Source organism: Diachasma alloeum, unplaced genomic scaffold (genome assembly GCF_001412515.2).
Source record: "Diachasma alloeum isolate Michigan unplaced genomic scaffold, Dall2.0 Dall_scaffold_78908, whole genome shotgun sequence".
Classification (NCBI taxonomy): Eukaryota; Metazoa; Arthropoda; class Insecta; order Hymenoptera; family Braconidae; genus Diachasma; species Diachasma alloeum.
In genome coordinates this window covers 725,276-742,132 of record NW_021683643.1, presented here as the reverse complement: position 1 = coordinate 742,132, position 16,857 = coordinate 725,276, and the positions used below count along the sequence as shown (strand labels likewise).

At 37.2% G+C, this 16,857-nt stretch overlaps 3 protein-coding genes across 3 annotated transcripts in view; all 3 read right to left on the bottom strand.

The window, feature by feature from the left end:
* LOC107047691 (lipase 3) overlaps nucleotides 1-4,184 on the bottom strand; it is a 6,730-nt gene extending 2,546 nt beyond the window's left edge. Inside the window, exons 1-4 of the mRNA XM_015270491.1 lie at nucleotides 4,020-4,184; nucleotides 2,925-3,123; nucleotides 599-960; nucleotides 363-524 (exon numbers count right to left, since the gene is read on the bottom strand). Coding sequence (XP_015125977.1) covers nucleotides 363-524; nucleotides 599-960; nucleotides 2,925-3,123; nucleotides 4,020-4,184 — 888 coding nt within the window. The remainder of the gene's footprint in view (nucleotides 1-362; nucleotides 525-598; nucleotides 961-2,924; nucleotides 3,124-4,019) is intronic.
* Nucleotides 4,185-4,927: 743 nt separating this feature from the next.
* On the bottom strand, nucleotides 4,928-9,735 carry LOC107047796 (lipase 3). Its single transcript, XM_015270633.1, has 7 exons — nucleotides 9,580-9,735; nucleotides 8,526-8,724; nucleotides 7,268-7,629; nucleotides 7,016-7,174; nucleotides 5,537-5,621; nucleotides 5,325-5,467; nucleotides 4,928-5,228 (listed from the first exon to the last, which is right to left on the bottom strand). The coding sequence occupies exons 1-7, from the start codon at nucleotides 9,733-9,735 to the stop codon at nucleotides 5,070-5,072; spliced, it is 1,263 nt and encodes a 420-aa protein (XP_015126119.1). The 3' UTR covers nucleotides 4,928-5,069.
* A 4,718-nt stretch (nucleotides 9,736-14,453) lies between these two features.
* LOC107047793 (lipase 3) overlaps nucleotides 14,454-16,857 on the bottom strand; it is a 7,773-nt gene continuing 5,369 nt past the window's right edge. The window contains exons 5-7 of the mRNA XM_015270629.1: nucleotides 16,414-16,660; nucleotides 14,701-14,849; nucleotides 14,454-14,603 (exon numbers count right to left, since the gene is read on the bottom strand). Coding sequence (XP_015126115.1) covers nucleotides 14,454-14,603; nucleotides 14,701-14,849; nucleotides 16,414-16,660 — 546 coding nt within the window. The remainder of the gene's footprint in view (nucleotides 14,604-14,700; nucleotides 14,850-16,413; nucleotides 16,661-16,857) is intronic.

Sequence of the window (16,857 nt, the reverse complement as noted above, 5' to 3'; positions counted from 1 at the left end):
CCTGCAAACGGGGAGATGAGGGTGGCTAAAATATATTCTGCAACCCTGTCTCCTCGTTGGCTACAAATTTCAACCCTCCGCATACATGCCTTCCCCTTCACCCGCTCGTAAAATCACGCGTTCTCGGTAGCATCGAGGAGGACTTCTCAGGACCGAAAAGAACTGAGGATTCGAATGGTCTCTGGAAAAGTACGTCGCAGAACTGATTAGGACTTACCAGGTCCATCTAGGTCTGGAGAGATCTTGAAAGACCTGTGTACGTCCAATCAGAACCAAATCCTCGACTCGGGCAGTTGTAAAATTCTGGACTCAAAAATTTCAATCGAAATGAAATATGACCAAAATTGCAAAAACAAACTTACTGCGTTCAATTGGTCACTACCGAACCCTGTCAACAGGAATAGAATATTCTGACATATGACGCGAGTTGAAAATTCTCCAGGACATATAATTGACATAACTTTTTTCAGCAGATCGTTGGACGATTTATCCATCCCATGGAAACCAAAGGCTGACATCGAGTTCTAGAATCCCAAAATATTAATTAGATGCTAGTTTATGAATGTTTGATTGAATACTGCGACGACGTGACACCTACATGCAAAAGCTTCTTGAATCGGGCCATCATTTTGAAAAGCGGGCTCTTCATGTTCTTACAATAGGCAATCGGTGCTAATGCAGACACTGAAATAAGTTTATCATTGTACTCTGGCTTCTCAGAAGCCATAATGAAGAATGACGTTGTTCCTTGACTATGTCCAACATAGAATATCTTATCCCTGTTCGTGTATACTCGGATGTAGTCAATCATAGCTGGGAGATCCTCAATCCCGATCTCATGCGCACTGAACTTCCAGAATTGTTTATCAGTAACGGAATATTTATTGTGAGCCTGGCTGTAGTGATTTCCGCGGGCATTCCCCAGCCAAACATCGTAGCCCTGATCTGCTAATATATACGCTGAGCGCAGTGAAAGATTTCGGTTAAAAATTTAATGCCAGAGAAGAAGAGAATTGGAAAAAAGGGGTCTAGAAAATGTCGGCAAATTTCACTGTACAAAAGGTAATTCAATAGTAAAGCGGCAAAACGATTCAAGTCGACTTGGCCCTTAGCTGAGTTTTTGAGGAATATCTTCGAATCTAAGGGAAATAATGAAATTTTCATAACGAACTTTTTTGTAGTAACAATGTAAATGTATTTTACATTTTTACTACAAAAAAGTTCGTTATGAAAATTCGAGATATTCATTATAAACTGGCCGACCGCCAAAAAATTCGATTTTGGCGGAAGTCGACTTGCCCCTGGAAAAACCGAAAATCTGACCCTTTGGCTCGGTGNCTATCAGAAATACCAAGAAATTTTACCTTAACAGCACTAGAACTTTTCACAGCCGGTGAATTGTGATTTTTTCCAGTACTCATACTAGAATTTTTCTAGAAAATTTCTCTCCGTGCATGAGCGGCTTCACGAATTCCAGGTGTGGATTTGTGTCTCAAAATTTTCGACTATTTTTTCATCATTAACGGTTAATCTCCATTGAAATTTGGCAAAACCCACATAATTTTTTTTTCACAGAATTTCGTTTCAATTCCAATTTCGTTATTTCACGATATTCTATTTTTAAAGAAATTTAATATGGATTTTACTGAATTTTAATTGATATTAACTGTTAATACTGAAGAAATTGGTCGACAAAGAATGGCTGAAGAACACTTAAAAATATTTTTAAATAATATTTCAGTAGCGAAGCGGTAAACCGGGTTGAGTCGATTTTGACTTTTGATCAGTTTGCTGATAGTTCTGAATAGCCCGTCGCTTAAATAGTTGGAATCAACGTTCACCCGGCTAAAAAATTCGATTTTGGCGAAAAATCCAACATCTGACACTTTGACCCTTGTGACCCTCGTGACCCTTGGACCGACTGTCCCCCCGGAAAAATCCAAAATCCGCCACTTTGGCCTTCGGTGAAAAATTTTTTTTTTCATTTTTCACTTTTTCCACATACTTTTGATAGTTCTGAATTCGATTTTGGCGAAAGTCGACTTGCCCCTGGAAAAACCGAAAATCTGACCCTTTGGCTCGGTGTGAAAAAAACTTTTTCAGTTTTCACTTTTTCCACATACTTTTGATAGTTCTGAATAGCCCGTTGCTTACATAGTTGGAACCAACGTTCACCCGGCTAAAAAAATCGATTTTGGCGGAAGACCACTTGCCCCTGGAAAAACGGAAAATTCGATCCTTTGAAAATCTGAAAAAAAAACTTTTTCAGTTTTCACTTTTTCCACATACTTTTGAGAGTTCTGAATAGCCCGTCGCTTAAATAGTTGGAATCAACGTTCACCCGGCTAAAAAATTCGATTTTGGCGAAAGTCGACTTTCCCCCCTGAAAAAATTCAAGATCTGACCCTTTGGCCCTCGTGACCCTTTGACCGTCTTTCCCCTCGAAAAAATCGAAGATCTGACACTTTGGCCCCCGGTGAATAATTTTTTTTTCAGTTTTCACTGTTTCCACATACTTTTGATAGTTCTGAATAGCCCGTCGCTTAAATAGTTGGAATCAACGTTCACCCGGCTAAAAAATTCGATTTTGGCGAAAGTCGACTTTCCCCCCGGCAAAACCGAAAATCTAACCCTTTGGCTCCGGGTGAAAAACAATTTTTTNACTCGCCCAACTAAAAAATTCGATTTTGGCGAAAGTCGACTTTCCCTCTGGAAAANGCAAAAGTCTACTTTCCCCCTGGAAAAATCCAAGATCTAACACTTTGGCCGTCATGACCCTTGTGACCCTTTGACCGACTTTCCCTTTGAAGAAATCCACGATCTGACACTTTGGCCCCGGGTGACTTGGTCTCCACGATTATTCGATTGATGTAGTAATTTTGCCCAAATTTTCCGACCTGCATCGGTATTGTATGACTCCTTACCGAACGCTTTTCCAGGTCCAGAGATAATCCAGTCAACTGAACTCGACAATATACCATGCATAAGAAAAACCACAGGTTTGCCCTCGGGTTTTGGCTTTAACCTGGGACCAGTTATCCTATGCACTTCGAGGATGTATCCATCCTTAGTTGTGACTAGATGAGTTTCGCCATGGTATCCATATTTTGATATTAGTTGTGTCTAAAATAAGAGTTCACCGGCATTTTTACTTCGTTCATTTCAAGAATTCCCAGTAAACATTGTGTTACGCTACTATACCAAATTCTACATTGATAGGATTTTTTCCAAATTCAAGTAATACGTGCATTTTCTTTAATGTTATGAATTTAAATTTAATTTAATTCAATTTCATTAAATTTCCTGTTCATCGTAGAAATTCATTTTTTGCTTCCAAGTTGTTAGATAAAAAATCCTAGAAGAGCTCTTTGGATCACTTTTATATTTTGTCATATCATTTTTCCTGTGGTTTTTTCTCCACGTTTATTAATTTGATTTTAACTCAAATATACACTGTTAGAAAATTACTCCTGCACTTTCAAGTGACAAAGCTTGACATTTTTAACACCGGCAAAACTACTTGAAATTTCTGTAAATTTCTTTATTGACGAATCAGCTGATTTCGTAAATATTCAAGCAATTCTCGATTTTCCGGTCCATACGGCACTGGAAAACCTCGAAAATTTTGCAAATTCAGGCCATATCTATTCTAAATTTTGCATCTATTGAAAATTGACTTGTATGTAATGTTCATTTTTCACGACGAGTTTGGAAATTCAAGCTTTAATTGAAAAATCAATGATTATTTAACATGAAAAACCCTATTTCCTTGAATTTTGAAGATGAATGAGAAATTTTGTGGCCGTTTCCATTTGAAATTGAATTCAACCCCACAACATTTAAAATTCAGATGACGCTGTGACTGGAATTTCCAGTAATTTCTAACAGTGTACGCTCATCCATTAATATAAATATGCTGTGTCCTCATGATTATGCGCCTAAATTTTTTCTCTTGACACTATCAATTTTTTTTTCTCTCTATTTCCCGGGAATTATCTTCATATTATGTGAATACTCACACAATTCAGAGTTGCATCTGGACTGAATGTGAAATTAACACCCACTTGAGATTCAATTTCCGCAAGCAGTTCAAGTGGTACCTCGATAGCACAGACTTGATGAAAAACTGCAAGTGATACCAAGGTAAATAAGAAGACCCTCTCTAAAGAATTTCCTTCCGACATTGCGACAAACAATATGCGAATACTGACAAGATACTGCGCTGTCCTGCTGCTTTATATCTTCGTATATTGGCAATGTCACCGCATGTGAGCCCCAATATTATGTTAACTTAATACCGAATTGACTGTATTATCAAACTGAAGTAAAGATCCCGCCCACATGTGTAAAATACAGAAGCACCTCTTCGATATTTTCTTTATTAATGAATGTTTGTACGTCAATGTCAAACGATCAGAGTCGCGCTCGATAAGGTGGATGAATGATGTATTAAGAGCATGAGAAGAATCTTCTTCTGTTCATATTTTGATATTTATCCTAGGTCAGCACTGCACGTCGCAGTGCAAATTGACATCGTATTTACTCTACGTTCCCCTCATCCTCTACGAATTTCTGCGATAAAAGAATTGCAATATTAATCAGAATGTCTGATAACCAAAAGCCTCAAGTCTTGATGACATCGCATGCGGAATCTCTCATATCCTACAGATAATAAAAACGGGCGACCGTTGTCCTTTATCAAGATTTCGTTATCACTCTTATTTTATAACCTTGTGATCGCTAAAGAATGCAAGATAAGAGTTAAACAATGATGTTGTGACATGATATTCGCGCAAGCTGCGCATACGGCCCGTGACATAATAAAGGAAAACATTCCTGACGGATCATTAACATCTGCGTTCGAATAAACTTGTTATCCATGATCGATTTCTCGATCATCGGGGCATCTATTGACACGGAAAACAAATGAAAAGTATAAAAAGTTTTATTCTACATGCGGTATATTCAATATAATTCACAATAGGATGCCACATAACACCGACCATGAAGACTTGATAACACTACATAAGCGAATCCGTTCATAATTTTCCTTATAGTTTCTGTGTTTCCTATCTTTGGTGGAGACTATCCATTATCAGTACTGTTTGATTGTAGAGAAGTCGATAGGCGTCTACTCCCCACATATAATCCAAGTGCGCAAATTTGGGATTGGGCACCCTCAGCTTAGAGTGGATATTGGGCAACTGCTGCTCGAGGCGATTGACGTCCTGAAACATCCATCAAAATCATCATTATCCTCAATCATCATATTGATAAATACATGAAAATAATGACTCCTATGAAAGGCTCATAAAAATATTCACCTTGACATTGGAGAAAATATCGTTGAGAGAGTAGTGAAGAACAACTGGAGCGGTAACTTTGGAAAGATCATACTTCGGGGGCGAGAATTGCCGGTATCTTCTCAAATTCTCCCACCATCCGTGATTATATCGTGTGAATTCATCTGGAAAATAAGAATATCATGATTTTTGTTTTATAGCAGTGAAATATCCACCTCGAAATTGAGACATACTTGATTTCATCAGTTGCGCGTAGTGAATCATTTGACGGGCAGACGAGCCTGCAGGAACGTGACCCAAAATGGCTGGCAACAATGTCTATGAAGAGAACACAAAAGATATGAAAAGGAAGTAGCATGGAGGAATCATGATTTTAGTGTTCAGAAAACTATCCCTTATATTTGGGGATGGGGTAGGAATACATGTACTGTTCGGCTAGGGAATAACGATGTTTTTCGCACCCAAAACTAATCTCGGAGTAAAAGGCGCTATTCTGAGGTCATCTTCTGATAGTCGTTTTGATATTCTCCAATTATAAATGTCTGATTACTCGTAGAATCCAGAAAATTATTAAAAAACGAAGATGGAAACCGAGTCAGCGGTATTACACTGTTGGAAATTTTTTTGAAATTTCATTGAAAATATGATAGCAATTCCCATGAATCGGATTTAGGGGAAAATGGTTATGAAATTTCACTTGATTGAATTTTCACGGCAAGATTTAACTGAAAAATCAAGTATTTTATTAATTTTCAGATCATTCGAACAGAAAATCAACGGAATATTTGATTTTTCAATGGCAATATTTCATGAAATTTCAGTGGAAATTAAACACGATCAAAATTTCCAGGATTTGGCACGGAAAATTGAGACGAAAACTTTTCACAGTGTACCTGACAGCCGATAATACTGCTCAGTATTCTGTATAGTTGACTCGCATTCGATAGTTGTCATATAGGAAAATTCATCGGTGCGAAATAACTGAATTCAATGAGTAGTATCGAATTTCCGCTGAGAAAACATGAAAACTCTCTCTTTTTTCTCATTGAAATCGCCATTTAGACGATGAACGCTAGAAAATTCCTGAATATTCTGAAATATCGTGTTGGTCTGGAGTTTTTTTTATAACTCTCTAGAGTCTCCTATGATTTTCCGGAGCGTTAGTTTCTGGATTAATCGTGAAATTTCTAAAGACTACTAGAACAGAGTCAGGAACATTCTGCATCGGAAAATTGGAGAGTTTTCTAGATGATTCGCAAATTTTCTAGATGACTCTGTACCGTTCTGGACGTTTCTAGAACCTTCCATAAATTTGCGGAAAAACGAACAGCTCAAATTCAATTATCCTATTATAAAAAGGGAAAAGGAAATCGATCTTGAAATATCTCGAAAATCTCGAATAAGCGTAAACGTAAGACTGAAACCGAAGCGCCACTACGTGAGGAGATGAGAAGGCGCGTGCGCAGCACGCGCAGCTGATCTCGTATTATAAAAATGAATAAAGTTCTGCAAACACTAATTAAATAACTGAATGCGATGGATAAATCTACTCAAGAGAATTTTTTATCCGATTATGACTCTGATGCTTCAAAAATATATTCGATGTAAATTTCTGAGTGCCCTTAGGGGATCTCTGCATCTCAGGGTACAATAAAACGCATTCTATCTATCTATCTACTATATAGAGTAAAATTACGAATATTCGAACATACTTTATTCATCTGGTCTGTTCCATATCCTCCAACGAGGAACATTATATTTTCGCAGAGTGGCTGTGTAGTAGCTTCCGCATCACAAGTGATTGCCTTTACGCGATTGAGGAACTCATCCGTCGGCTGTAACTCGTAAGAGCCGAGAGCTTCCATGGCCCCCTGGAATGTCACGTGCAATGATCAATCTGATTTATCATGATTAATTCTGGCGTTGCTTCGCCTGTAGTGTGAATTGAAATACTCGACACTTACATTCAACAGATTATCGAACTGACTCAAGATTTTAAAGAAAGGACTGCTCATGTGCTTCATGTAGGTGACAGGCGCCATGGCGAACATCGCGTGGATCTTGTCGTTGTACTCCGGTTTCTCGGAACACATCACGAAGAATGATGTCGTTCCTTGACTGTGTCCTACGTAGAATATCTTGTCTTTCTTGGTGTGTCCTTGGACATAGTCAATCATCGCCGGGAGATCCTCTACTCCGATTTCGTGCCAGCTGAACATCCAGAACTTTTTGTCCAGAATCGAGTATTTTTTGTGTTTCCTGGAGTAGTGATTCCCACGGGCATTGCCCAACCAAACATCGTATCCCTGGTCCGCTAGTATATAAGCTGACAGAAAAGTATAATTAATGCCAGGAATTATATGTAAAGGAACAATCCAACCGAGGGACAGGTGGAGTTAGCTCGGATTGCCTGATCTTTAATTAGGACCAATTCCGGTACTAATCGCAATTTCTGCGCAAAGAGAGACGTCTAATAAAAATTGTCTAGAAAATCGTGGCAAATGTTGCTATACGGAAGGTTATCGGGGAGCGAAATCTAAGTAAAAAAATAGTATTTTTCCGACTGCTACGATGGGGTTTTTTACTCGTGTGGCGTTGCAATACCAATTCCCAGGCGAGAAATCGTGAGGAACAGTACAGAAAAATACTTATTGCGGTGAATATCTTACAATTCGTTCGCACGGAGAGAAATATTCAATAAAAATTAAGTGCCTTTTCCGTAATTCCGAAGCGAAATCTGGTTGTAGGAAATTCTACGCAACTGTCACGGAATTTTTCCAGACCGTTCCGTAATTTTTACCTGAATCTCCTGTGAAAAATTATGATACCGTCACTTACATTTTCTGAGTCAATTCCGTAGTCGGTGAGTGAATTGTGAGTTCCGTAATTTTTACCTGAATCTCCTGTGAAAAATTATGATACCGTCACTTACATTTTCTGAGTCAATTCCGTAGTCGGTGAGTGAATTGTGAGTTCCGTAATTTTTACTGAACATTTCTCTCCGTGCGGTTAAAAAAATATCTATGGATGCAAAAATTATCCTCCCTGTACAAGAAAATCTCCGGCACCATCTATTTTTTCTGGGATTCGTGTGAAGGAGATGGGGACGCACGCATGTGAAGTTTTATCATATCGCCTTTTGCAAAAAAAAAACATTCATAGTTCCAACTCCAAACTGATTTAAATTTCAACCTGGCTAGTGAGTACTGTGAAAAAACTTACCGAATGCTTTTTCAGGTCCAGAGATGAGCCAATCGACCGAGCTAGACAGCAGACCATGCATGAGTAAAGCGACTGGTTTTCCGAATGGTCGTGAATTTGACTTTGGTCCAGTTATCCTGTGCAGCTCCAAGATGTGTCCGTCCCTAGTCTCCACATGGTGAGTCTCACCTCGATATCCATATTTAGTGATCAGCTCCCGCTAAAAAAATCATCCACTAAAAATTTTGCGAAAAGGAGCGCAAAATCATGGCAAACAAGTTGCCATTGGAATTCTTATTTAGCGTAAATTCTACGATCCACATTCTGCGACATTGAGTCACAGTGCCTACACTGATAGAAAGGATTAGTTATTATTAACGAATGGATTTGATTAGAGACGAGCAGAGATAGCCAAATTTGTAATATTTTATTACGGTTAAATATTGTAGCCATCAATTGGATAACATCACTCTTGAATTTTTTGAGTACTTAAGTATCATCAATTCAAATATTCAAATTTTCAACTATTTCGTCAATCAATAATTGAGGTACGAAGATTGATGATTACTTCTGTAATCGATAATCCTCTTTTAAGAAATTTGAATTATTCATTTAGTAGTAAATTTACAATTAACAAATTTTAAATACATCATTATTCGTAAAAAAATCAGATTATTAACATCATAGTATTTGAAAAATTGGATCAACATATTTTAAACCTTCATTAATGTAAGGGTCAACTTGTAATATTACAGAAATTCAATATTGATGGGGATCCCTGGAGACGAGAGTCTATTTGGTCTCACCAAATATTCATTCGTTAATAGTTAACAAATGCACATTTGAGTAGCCTTGGTGGACTCGATTTTCACTTTTCAAGTGAACCATTCGTTAACTATTAACGAATATTCATTTGGTCATATTCAACTCTATCATTCGTTAATAGTTAACGAATCTCGTTTGGCATAAATGAATCAGTCTATCAGTGTATACCCATAACATTAAATGTCGCGCGCCAAGTCACGCTGCGGCGTTTCTGCGCCGTGAAATTTCTACTAGACAATGCGCTACTTACAGCAGTAAGATGTGCGTCTTCATCATACCCCGTGTTACTTCTCGGTGTTAGTTTATTATTTCCAACCCTTGCGGCATTGAGTCCGGTCAGGGCCACAAGAAGACTCAACGTGAAAACAAACATTCCGTCCAATGAGTTTCCTCCTGCCATAGTCATTGGAAATGTGTCGACTGATTTCGGGAATGGGTTAACTTATTATTTATACAATTGATACCGTATCAAAATTGAATCGTCCTGAAGGTGAGATTAGCCAAGCGTCCAATCAGCGTGATCAACCGAACGGTTCATCCCCACTGTATTATTGATAAGGGAAAAATGACAAGATTGCAGTGTGATTGATGCAGAAATAAAATTGGAAGTAGCAAGTAGATAAAGTAATTCAAATCTCTGGTATTTTCGTTTAATCGCAACGGGCACATAATCGATCACGAATGGAAGTGACGTGTTTTTTAGAAAATATTGACAATTGGGACAATTACAATGATAATATCTGAGTGGGAGGCGTGGCTCCTAAAATTAAGGCGTTGGTCGATAGTCATCGCTCGATACACATTAATCAATCAATCTAGAGTAAATAGAGAAATCGCGCTATTGATAGTGAAGTTCGTGAGAATAATGCGAAGAATTTATTAATGTTTATTTATTTGATATCGCAGAAACTATAAATGAAAATTATTCCAGGGAGAAATTAGGACTGCATGGCGACATTATCATTTAAACAAGTATGTGAGTTCATTAATTTGCAGCAAAAATAATTTTTGAAATGGATAGAAATGCTGCAAATGAATGGTTTCCTTCGTTTAAAATGCGTCATCTTGCTGGATGTAATTTTTATCAGATTTTTCAGAAATAAGGTGAACTGTCCAGTGTTCGAACGAATAAAATTCGTCAAATAACAATGATCGAAAGACCAAGATTCAGTAATATGGGAAATTTTCATCAGATCTCATGGAATTCATGAACATCACTGTTAGAAATTTTTTGAAATTTCATAGATGGTAGTGTAGCAGGGGAGGGTCGGGCAGAATGGGACGTATTGAGATCTTTTCCAGTTGTCAATATCTTCATTTATAAGTGAAGATATTGACGATTAGAGAAGATTAGGAAATATCCCATTTTGTTCGACTCTCCCCTAAATCTCATGAGTGACATTGAATCGGATTAAGGGAAAAAATGGTTATGAAATTCCAAGGTTTAAGTAGAATTGACGAAAATTCATGAGTTTTCAGTGGGAGTGAGAAGGAAATTTCACAACTTGATTGAATTTCAGTGGAACATGGATATTCAGAAACAAAATTACATGAATTTTCAATTTTTCCCTGAATTTTCCTGATTTTTTTGAATATCCAAAGAATAATTGAACTGAAAAATCAAGTATTTTATTGATTTCCGGATCATTTGAACAGAAAATCAATGGAATATTTGATTGTTCAATGACAAGATTTCCAGAAATTTCAGTGGAATTTGAACACGATAAAAATTTCCGGAATTTGGCACGGAAAATTAAGACGAAAGTTTTTAACAGTGATTATTCATTATTCATATTGATTTTTAAAAAGGACAAAAGTCCCATTTCACTGCATTGAGTATTTGTTCTACGATAAATATATAAATTAGTTCAATCACTGGACGAGTTCGAACACTGGTGCGTATACCCTACTACTATTTCTGTTGAAGTTATTTTAAAGGGAGACAACTTTCTCAAAAAAAAAAGAAAAATCCGTCTTTTGTCCTACATTTTTCACTAAATTTTGTCATTTCCACTACATTTTTGTCTGTGCAGTGCTAAAATATCCTTAAAATGCCCTGCGCCAAATAAACAGGTATTTTTTCATTGAATTACATTTCACTCCACGATTACCTTTCGTACAGTAAAATGAGCCACGATTTCCTAGATAAATTTTATCCCTCGTTTCTCTCCGTGTAGATCATTCAAATCATATCAGTATGCAATTTTTTCAAGGAGGACCGTAAAAATGATTGTGATTATCTCACAAGGCGATTTAAATAAAAATTTAATTTTTAAATTGGAAAAATCTACGCGCATCTTTTGACCGCTTCGCCATTGATATCATCTCAGCTTAATTGATCATATCTCACTTCTATGGAAGAAGCTCATCCATCTTCAGCTATCCTACCAAAGTCATATGAATACTTCGTAATGATTCGTACAATCACTCGAATACTCCCCTTATCCGAAAAGAAGATCCCCCGCGAATGCTTTTATTCCTGATCTAACACAAGTACGTTTATCTCCATATCTAATCACCTACGTTGTTAGCATTTATAAAATCTCACGAATTACGAGCGGCTGCTTGTTTTGCACCAGCATTTCTCTTATCGCTTCCAATTTTCCCACAGATTTATGATTATAAAAAAGATCAGGTAATAATATAGAGATATCCCACTTCGCGCGAACTTGTTAACAACGCTCAACATTCCATCGATGACAAAAATAATCGTTTATCACTGATTAGGACAATGTGAGGTGAAAAATTTCATAATCAATATCAACACGAGAATGTACTCCATGTTTTGATCTTGAGTGTTGATACTGAATAGTAAAGAGGACATTCTAGATCAAACAAGTGGCCAACTGCTCTCGTTTACAAATGGATGGGGCATTTTTGCTAATGAATTAGCAATTAGCAATCAAAAGTTTATTGATAAGTACGTCTTCACTTGTATTAAGAAACTCATGGCTCGAAAATTGACAAGAAGAATATACCTTACACTGAGAAAGACGAAACGTTCATCAAGAGATTTTGTACTTGTCCCTGTGACGTATTGGTCACAGACGAGGGCAAATTGTTTATGGCAAGAAAGGGAATTATCAAATCAATTCTAGTTGAATCAATTTATTCAATAGTTTTTATGTCACAACTGCAAAATATTCTCCTTTAATAAAAAATCCAGTGTAACGTTTTTTGAAGCCAAACTATTAGGCGTATTGTACCATTGGGTTTTTTATAAATGATGATAACATACATTAAAGATATTACGATAATGCCATGTTATATTACATTCTATATTATACTATATTATAATACATTAGGCATATATAATGGTATATGTAATATAACGCAATATCGTATACTCAGTGTATGTTATTATTGTTATCAGTTTATTATTTAATTTTGTTTTATTATCTACATTATATTTTATAATACATATAGTACTCGATGATAGGGACGGGTGGGGTGAAATGGACAATTTTGAATTTTTTTAAAATATTCATAACTCAGAAACGGATTTCCCAATTGAGCTCAGCCTAAGCTCATTACAAAGAGGAATTATTGTTCTTTCTATTGAAAAATAAAATTATTCCATTTCATTAACAATTCAACACGTCATGAACATTTAAAAAAAAGGTAAAAGTGTCCATTTTATCTCACCCTCCCCTGTATTGTATATTACACATAGTTTATATAATATAGTATAGTATAGAATATAATATAACATAGCATTATCGTAATATCTTTAATGTATGCTATCATCATTTATAAAAAAAAAACGTGACACTGGATGTATTAATATAAAAGAATACAATACATTCCTGAAACTTTTCCTTCGGAAAACTTGATATTAACTTTAGAAATCTAATATATCACTATTTACTGCAATTGACATACATTGAGCCCCATGGAGTAGGACACACGCGTGCAGAGCGCGCGGATTAATCTAGTTTAATGGAAAAAACCCCTTGACTTGGTTCGAGAAGTCGTTTTCTTACTGTGAACAAATTGCCCCTCATCTTTCGGACAAGTACAAAATCTCTGGACAAAAGGTTTCTCTTCTCAATGTGAGGAATTCTGTTCTTGTCAATTTTCGACCCATGAACTTCTTGACACGAGTAACGACGTACTTCTTAAAAAAAACTTTTTTCTCAGTTGAGTGGATATTCCGACGGAGATCAGGATCCTCATTGACTTTGATCCTTAAGTCTGAATTTTATTTCTGAACTTCATTTTTAAACCTCATTCCTGACCCTTATTTTTTGCTCTCATTTCTGGCCCTCGTGACCCTTAATTTTGACCCTTATTTAGTTTTCTGATTTGACTTTCTTGCGGCTACAACTCGAGAATTAATTATGCGATCGGCGACATCTTCAAACTCGGCCGAGATAACAATAAAATGGATATTTTAAATGCGAATTGAATCGATTTGGACAATTTTTTTTTCAAATAATCGTGGCACAACTAAATTTAAAAAATTCGACTGGGTTGTTGGTAGCTCGCCTCGCTCGCTCCCATTATGGGTAAAAAAATGACATTTTTCGATGTTTTTTCACAAGTTTTATTGCAAAATTTAAAGAACCGCTGACGCGATGTTGTTCCGAATCTAATCAGTTCTAAGTTATATGAAAACACATCGATTGCGTGAAAAAAATTGAATCGCATCGTTTGTTCGAGAGAAATCGTAGCACAAAATTTTGGTCGCACACACACACATGCACACATACAGACCGGTCTCTCAAAAGTGTCGGGAGAGTTTCTAGAGGTCATGAAACTTGGAGAAATCATGAAATTTCTACAATCGATTTTCGGAGTCATTACAATAACTTCTTTCCTTCGGATCGGGAAGTTAAAAAATGAGGGCCCGGTGCCTAAAAGTAGTTATCCTAACACAAAAAAAATGTAAACTCGGATTTCAAAGATTCCAGGGCTTCCATTCGGAAGCAAAAATGCCATTTATCTTCAAAACTACAGTTTATTTATCAATCGAATTTAATACTGATCGTTCTGATTCTTGTCCTTACACAAAAGTTGATTATATAAAAATGCTACCGTGCAAACATGTAACTGCTTTGGAATTTTATTGTGCTGACTAGATACAAATATTTGAACTGTGTGATGTGGGTTAAAATGAATCAATCATCGATATCGACTCAGCAATCGGAGGACAGGTTCAAAAAGCAGCTGTGGCGCCGAGTTACCCCAGAGGAAATCATAATGATTGAATGTATTCGGTGCTTTATAATCCATAACAACGTTGCTCAGTTTCGATCTCAGGCGACTGACATCCTACGGAAATTTTCATGTGATTGATAAATCAAGATTGAATATAAAAAACTATTCACAATCGCAAATATCGTAATCAAAATCTATTGGTGTCACTCACCTCTGGTGTTGCCAACCAGTCGTTATCACTGCTGAAGAGCGCTACTGGAGCACTGATTCTTTCGAGCTGGTAGTCAGGGGGTACCATCGAATTATATAGTCTCAGATTTTTGGGATTGTTATCGCCGTAATCGAATGCCCTAAAGTGCCCTTCAAAGTACAATTATTATGGTACAGTATTTTAGGGGGCAGGAAGACAGAGAAAAACAGGTTCCAGGTTTCCAGTAACCACAGAATACCTCAGAGCACTGAAATCCACAGCATAGGTCGGCATCAATCATTACTTTGGTAATGTTATGAAAAGTTGCACCTCACAATAATTAAGTTTCTACTTATCTTCATTGAAATTTGGAAAATAGTATAATAATAGGTAATTTAAATTTCTCAATTATTGGTTGATAGAATAATTCGGAGTTTGAATATTTAAATTGGTCGTTAATTTAATAATCAAAAAATTGGTGGGTAGTATTAGCAATTGACTTATTCAAAATTTAAATGTAATTAAAAATTATGATTATGCCAGATGTCAGATCCACAGAGGAAGAAATTGTGGATTTCATTGAAATTTTTACTTATTCTAGGAGAAGTTTCTGTGAGAATCAGAGAAAAATTTCTTGTTCGCAGCCATTTTTAATGCAATTCAGTAATCATGGTACTTAGATCAAGGCACTTTGATTCTGGAATGCAGTACTTCAATTCATGAAATTTTGTTTCCAAATATTCATGTTCCATTAAAAAATCAATCAAATTGTGAAATTTCCGTTTCACTTTCACTGCAAACTCATGAATTTCCTCGAATTCTACCGAAAACTTGAAATTTCATTTTTCCCGTACGTAAATCGCAGTCAAGTGTAGTACGTTTTTGCTACTGAATTTCAGTGATTTTTTCACTGAAAGTAATCATGTCTTCAATAACCACAAATTTCTGAATTTTAATACAGTCGACGCTTCTTAGCTCCCCGGCCGTCACCGAGCGAGGGGAATATCGCCCTCCCCCCTCGTATGTTACGTCACGCACGGGTAATAGCCCAAGAGGGGAAGTTTGTGTTAGGACAAGGCTATAGTACTCTCGCTTGACCACGCCCTTTGCGCGTAGGGAAGTGGCAACCTCTAGCTCTCCGTTCTTCGAATCTCGAGCCCTAGGGAAGCATTGGCACTTGCCTCTACGAGAGTGAGAGGATAAAGCCACCGGGATTGGAAGTAGGAGAAGAGGATTCTTGAGCCCCGAAACGGGAAAGCTAGGGAGAGTCGACTGTACGTGCTTCTAGTGATGCCGTCTAGAATAGACGAGAATTATTTTGGAAAGATCATCACGGTCTAAAAAAACATCGGAAGTTTAGAAATTGTCGTAATCTCGAAAGACATTGGAACCGTGAAACTCGTCACGAACTTAGAAGAATCACGTCTGAGTTTCAGTATTTTCTGTTTTTCAAATGTTTGTCTCGATATCTGTCTCGTCTCGTCTGGTGAACTTAAAAAACCGAAAATCTCGAGCTCCAGACAAGATAAATCGTCCCGGAATTGTGACGAGATGTACCGATCCAATGTCTTTCGAGATTGCGACGATTCTAAAACTTTCGATGTTTTTCCAGACCGTGATGATCTCTTCAAAATAATTCTCGACTAGTCTCGACGGCATCACTACGCGCTTCTGGAAACCGGAGACTTTTTTTCTCTGTGCGCAAGAAAACAAAAAACGCGTTGGAATCACTACCTGGATTGATAAAGCCCTGACCAAAGTGGACAAACTGCTTCCACGATGCTCCGGCTGGCACATGTCCTATGATTACGGTCAAATTCGCCATGTCTAGTTCGCCCTCGCTGAAACCAGCGACTAGAAACAGCGCGTTACTGCAGAGAAATCGGGTCGGGGCTCCACCATGACAGATCAGGTTGGATACGAATTTTCCCCAGGGCGATCGGGAACCGAATTCGGGGTAGCCGAATCTCTCCCCAACCCACTGTATAAAATGTGAATTAAACAAGCGAACTATTTTTTTTTTCAATGACAATTTTTGGACCTCAATGAAAAAGTAATGGTAGTAATGGTTGAAAACCCGAGTTTGTAGCAAAGATGTCAGACAAGATATGAATGTTTTTTTGAGCTCAAACGAAAGAGCGGGTCGAGAAATGGCGTGCTAGGACCTCTAAAGATGGT

Bases quoted from the DNA above. Each gene is read 5' to 3' on its own strand.
- LOC107047796 (XM_015270633.1), bottom strand. From the start codon at position 9,735: ATGACTATGGCAGGAGGAAACTCATTGGACGGAATGTTTGTTTTCACG. The intron at 7,630-8,525 runs GTAAGTTTTTTC...CTTTTCTGTCAG, and splicing joins TGGACCTGAAAAAGCATTCG to CTTATATACTAGCGGACCAG. The intron at 7,175-7,267 runs GTAAGTGTCGAG...GTGACATTCCAG, and splicing joins AGTTCGATAATCTGTTGAAT to GGGGCCATGGAAGCTCTCGG.